The 6,026-nt window shown below is 37.3% G+C and overlaps 1 protein-coding gene across 2 annotated transcripts in view; it reads right to left on the bottom strand.

The window, feature by feature from the left end:
- Positions 1–6,026, bottom strand: part of LOC137974751 (focal adhesion kinase 1-like) — a 45,782-nt gene that overhangs the window by 24,659 nt on the left and 15,097 nt on the right. Inside the window, exons 11-16 of one of the 2 annotated variants that reach the window (XM_068821715.1) lie at positions 5,862–5,925; positions 5,163–5,269; positions 4,662–4,721; positions 3,464–3,532; positions 2,264–2,361; positions 1,039–1,114 (exon numbers count right to left, since the gene is read on the bottom strand). In XM_068821715.1, coding sequence (XP_068677816.1) covers positions 1,039–1,114; positions 2,264–2,361; positions 3,464–3,532; positions 4,662–4,721; positions 5,163–5,269; positions 5,862–5,925 — 474 coding nt within the window. The remainder of the gene's footprint in view (positions 1–1,038; positions 1,115–2,263; positions 2,362–3,463; positions 3,533–4,661; positions 4,722–5,162; positions 5,270–5,861; positions 5,926–6,026) is intronic. The other variant, XM_068821716.1, reaches the window with a different exon arrangement.

Below are 6,026 nucleotides of genomic sequence, written 5' to 3' on the forward strand. Positions count from 1 at the left end.
TTTATTGACACCACGTTCAATTTCGACTATTTTCATTACACTCAAGTTGACAGGAAAGGAAGGAAAAAGATGCGACTCCATGTTATTTTAAGATAAGGACTAGTAACGAAAACAGACCTGAGGAAGTGGTATTGAGTGATTCCAACTAAAGTAATTTAACAAACGTCAATCTTGTCATGATTAAATCAGAGAGGATCTTTGGCTTCGGGATGAATTCAGTTAACATACGTGTGAAAAGCTGCGATTTGTGGAGCACTAAGGTTGATTAAGTTGGAAATCTCTTTCACTACTGAACTCTTTTTCAACTGATCGGCTCCTCTACCAATCGAGTCAAAATACCTTCTGGTCAGCGTCCATGGTCAAAGGTTCAATAAGCACCTTATGTATCTCTTATTATAGTGTTACAAAATATAGAGGATATTACGCGGCGGCGCAAAGATATGAATTTGAATTCAAGTGGTAAAAACAATATTTTACGAAAGATCGCAGCTTCAGAGAACTTCACGAATCTATCGCTTGCCATTTTTCACTGACTGTTTGCACAAACAACCACGCGCAAGCGCAAAATGTCGTCATCAATAGACCTTATTCATAAATGGCGGTCACAGTATAATTCTTTTGTCCACGGGCAAATTAGCCTACCAAGCCTCATTTTAGAGCAAAAATTCTTTTCAATTCACTGTATGGTATCGAGGCTTGGTAGGCTAATTTGCACTTCGACAAAAGAATTATAAATTGACCGCCATTTATGAATAAGGTCTATATCCTCACTAGAGAGGATGTGTCGTTTTGTCGTGGTGTATTTTCCAGTAAAACACCCCTCTCTACATAATAAAGAAGTAGACAAGGAGTTATAAAGGTAAGCAGGGGTATCTAGGGGTATACAAAGGAAAAGGTCAAGTTAGGATTATTTCTTCACTATACTTGGTACAATATACTAGATTGAGGTACCTAGGGTAGGTTCAATTCCTTCCTAGCGCTTAAACTAGATTTCAGTTGTCACTTTGCTAAATGCCAAGCAACTTAACTAATACTTACATGCTTCTTCAAGAAACTTATCTCTTGAATCGGGGTTCTTACATGACTTGATAGCCACTTGCAAGTTGGGGTCATCCTGGCAAAAAAGTGTTTTAAAAGGCGTCTACACATTAACCAAATAAGACGAAAGTTTATATCTGAAAATCATATATATTTGAACTGTGGAGAGAATCAAGTTAAGATGCTGATCATCGCAGTTATTAATTAACACTTAGAGCGGTTTTCAATTGAGTGTCGAAAGTAATTAGCGAATTGCTTTGGTTTATGATTACTTCACTCAGTGATTGGTTCAAAGTTCTCGCGCCACTTTTTCAACCAATCAGAACTGAAACCAAAACCAATCGTGGCTCGCGCGTGCAGATTTTCCCGCGCTTTGTGTCGGCTATGTGTAATTACTTCGAGTTTTGATTGGTTTACTGGATTGTCTCCGTCCTTTTTGATTGGCCAAAGTAATTACTTTGGTTTTGGTTTTACGACACTCGATTGAAACTCGCTCTAAGCAGTAACGAAAGGAAAGCCTGAAAAAGAAAGACTCGAAAGGGGTTCGAACATTAACCTCTGCGTTACCAGTGCAGTGCTCTCTGCCAGTTGAGCTACATCAAGCCATGTTCCTTAGTGAGCCCGTACAGGATATAGATATGACGAAAGTTAATATATGCAAGCCGGAGCCTCCCAATGCATTACATCCTTGAGTCAACCTTTGCCCGCATCTTTCTATTTTTAGAACTAACCCTTCAGCAGAGAGTCACCTTTACAACAATTTACATCAATTTGCACAATTTGAATACATTGCTTGTGCTATTTTTGTCTTTGTTCCACAATAACTTTATTCTGATTGGCCATTCTAAACAGTGTCTGAAGAGCCAAAGAACTCGTGGCGTTCTAAAAATAGAAAGATACGAGCAAAGGTTGACTCATAGGCCTTGTACGGAAGAGGCAAGCTCCTACTCATGCGCTCCTGATGCAAGCCATATATAATTGTTTGAATTGCGATGATCAGCATCATTCAAACTAAAGTACAACAATCTGAGGATCGGGAAGACTAAAATATCATTTACAAATGACCCGGTTTTAATACAAATCTTTTCGCTTTTCAGTTATAAAACCCCATTGGTTAGGTTTTCAACAACACAATTTATCTGATAAAAGCAGTGAGGACATTCACATGCAAGGTTGAAGAGCAAGCAACTGTATTTCCTAACAAAGATGCTACAGGTTTACTTACCGCACTGATGTAGGTTCCCCTATGAACATCTCCAAACTGCCCTTGTCCAATTATGATCTCCAATTTAAGTCTGCTTCTCGGGATATCATAATCTTTGGCTAAAACATTCCAACAGAACACACATGTTAGAAAAACTGTTTCTAATGTGTCACGTTAAATTCTTTACATCAGTAACACAAGGAGCTACATGTAAATCAAGTTTTGTTGAGGTGTTCTGGGGAAATGTTTCGTCAATCTCGATCTTGGAACTCAAAAAACGGTTCATATGGAATTCCTTACTAACTGATAAGATTATCGTTACCCCACAAACAAAATTATCCTCAGCAAAAATGACCCTTTTCCGGGCAAGTTTCATAAACTTGAAACAAACATGTCAGGACACATTTGTTAAAGTTCTCAAATGCAGTTCGTTTTAATCTTGTCTGGCCTTTACACGTCCATGCATAGCTTGGGCGCTACTGTACAACTTAAAAAATTCTTGCACACGAAGTCCTGGTAAAAAAATGTGCTACAGATGTAGAGCTTTTACTGTGAAAATTCATCCCACATCTTCCCCTTTTCTTTACAGAATATTTTATGCGCAAGTAAAGGTAACGTGGGCATTTTTTTTTCTGTGCAGAATTGTCCACAAAACAAGCAGGAAAAAACCAGAGACAAGTAGCCGTTTCAAATCCTTCTCCCTCAAATCTTGCAAATGCTAAAGCAGTACTTTTGAAACCAAAACACACACCCGACTCATCCAAACCAAGTCAACTTTTGGCTTCTGTAAAGCACCTAGAGGAAAACTCTTAAAAAAGGGTAGGGAATCAACTAACTCCAATGAAGAAATCACAAGACTCCTGGCATTGCATCCAAGACATAAATGTACGAGGCAATGCCTCTGAATCCCTACCAATTTAGATTCTTATCTAAGCTACAGAGCCTTCTCATCCATGTCTAATAAATGATACACATTTGTGTTTCATCGTGATGATGAAAACACGGATGTCTGCACCAACTTTTACGTTAACTTTATTTAAATTCATTGATAATTCATATGGTTGATCACTAACAGAAAAATATACAAAGTTCACTAAATCTCGTTTTTGTTTCTTATAATGGGGTTTTTATATTTTATCTTTTATCTTGATAATCAACAATACACTGTACTTTGAATGTCAATTACAGATAGGCATATTTAGAATTATGACCCGTAATTACCTGGTGCTCTGTTTGAAACAAGAGTTCCTCTGGACTTCAGTGCTAATGCTACACGTGTAGCAGCAAGGGCTGTAATTTAGATTGATTGTCAACATTTTAAAGCAACTTTTTAGCTTGCATAACAACTATTCCTAGTTATTAACGAGTTTCAAGTGTCATTCAAAGTGTTAGAAAATTAAAACAAAGGTTATAAATGAGGAAGATAATTATCTTGAAGTTAAATTTTATAAGGAAATTTGATTAACGTTACAAAACCTCTCATTGTTAATATTATGTTCTTGTCAATTAATTTCAGGATGAAAACAAAAATTAAAAGTCATTTTGCCCACATTTAGCCCTTGAAAGCTCCACTGGGTTACAGTCTTAAGGAAGTTTTCAGCAGTTAATTTCACGCAAATTACAATTTCCAGAAGAAGGAGAAATTACATGTACTGTATGAAGGAACTGCAAGGCATAACTGAAAGGATTTTATTGTAAAAAAAATTATGAAATCAAATAAGACATACCCCATACTGTTGCCACAACACAATGTTAGAGTCCATTCCATTCAAATGATTTATTATTTCTTATTGTTAGGATTCCATGAAAAGTTAACCAACGACCAAAACTATTAAGTCCCTCTGATTTTAGCAAATTTAAATTAATAAATTTAGCATGACATGGTCATAAGTGTAAAGTATTATTTAATGTAAAGTTATATTGTTAACAGAATATAACAAGCTTTGATAGAGAAGACTTTGATAATTATCAAAGTCATATAATATGTGACTTCTAATACATGTAATATTGGAAGTACTGATGTCGAAAATCACCATAGCAACTTACATGTAGGGAGTTGCAAAGATGCCCACAAAAATAATACAACCTTTTAAATTTGTTCAATCCAGGCTTCTTTTCGATGACTTACAGTGCAACACACCTTACCCTGGCCACCCAACAAACTTTCACATCAACTCAACAACCCATGCAATGCTGTTCAACTTACAACCATACGAACTTTGCAAGGAGGAGTGACTGTCAATGAAATTCGCACACCCTGATTGGGGGGATAATTTGTAAAAAACTTTGTTAGGTGGCCACAGTAAGGCGCGTCACACTGTAAGTTGCCTCTAATATTGTAACAATCATCCGCTTCCATGATGAACTGTTAGCAAACTTCCCACCCCCCACCCCACCCCCTAGAAAATCACATCCCTACCTGCCATTGGATGAGCATAGTCAGGGTCATCGTCAACAATTTCTGCATAATCGTCAAACTCTATAACCCAAGGGAAAAAACTGTAGGTTCTAAGTCAAAATTTTATATCCACAGAGTTAAGCTGTGTGGTAAAAAAGAGGCCCTTAAGCTGCAAAGAAAATAACTAACTATGCATAATTACAGGAAAGTTGCAATTGCAATTTTCTCTACTATTGTAACTTTACCTTCTGTAAGTTAAAGAGGACAAAAATGTGCGTTGGTTATTCTGTGTTTGGGGAATCTGTAGCTTTTACATACATGTAGGCATTTTCAGGTACAAATACTTGTTGGAGACAAACACAAAATTAAACCAATGTTTAGCAATTGAGATTGAGAATGCAGCAAGGAGCTATAAGAAATATGCGATGCATTCAACCTTGTAGGAACCGAACTCCTGGGTTTTTGCATTTTTATACGAATTATTATGAAACTGATTTACAACCACAATGCATAATAGATTACCTCCATTTTTTCTCTGTACTGGTGAGCTCACAGAGTTACTTCTTTTCTCTAAGCCAGTGTTTCCTAAAGTAGGGCTCTGTTTTATTGTGGGTGAGAATATCGGAGGACTGCAAACGAAAACAATACATGCAGTCAAGGTGTAACAGTAATAACTGATTAGAGTGTAATGTGAAGTGCTAGTTTTCTACCCCATATGAACCATGTAAGCGTTAGCCCTACTAATGGCAATGGGCCCACACAAACTCCAATTCCAGGGTGGGAATTGAACCCACGACCTTCGGGTTAGATCACCACTGCTCTACTGACCGAGCTACAAGGTCAGACGGGAGAAGGCCATGGGAACTGAAGATGTTAAAGTCACAGCAACGAACATGTACAAGTACAAGGAAGGGTTACGTTTTTGCAAACGTTGGCCGTGTAGCACTTTCAACAGACTTTACTGATTAGAGTGTAATGTGAAGTGCTAGTTTTCTACCCCATAATTATGAACCATGTGAGCGTTAGCCCTACTAATGAAAATGGGCCAACACAAGGACAGAGAAGATCTCTGACCAGGGTGGGAATTGCAAAAACGTAACCCTTCCTTGTAACAGTAATAACCTTATCAATATTGTATATCTGCCATTAACTCCCGAGTGAGTGTAGTAATTTAAGATCAAATAAACAACACACACATCAAACATTATAAGTTTTCCATACCTGTTTTGTCTCTCAGTGCTTGGTGAGGCAGGTATGGGAATGGATGGAAGTGACCTTTCAATATCTGCAAAATATTGTCAGTATGTGTAAAATTTATTAACTATGAGGCATGTGCTTTAAACAATACCCAGTATTATTGGATGAGGTTTTGAATGTATGGATACT

This window comes from Montipora foliosa, chromosome 11, assembly GCF_036669935.1.
Source record: "Montipora foliosa isolate CH-2021 chromosome 11, ASM3666993v2, whole genome shotgun sequence".
Taxonomy (NCBI): Eukaryota; Metazoa; Cnidaria; class Anthozoa; order Scleractinia; family Acroporidae; genus Montipora; species Montipora foliosa.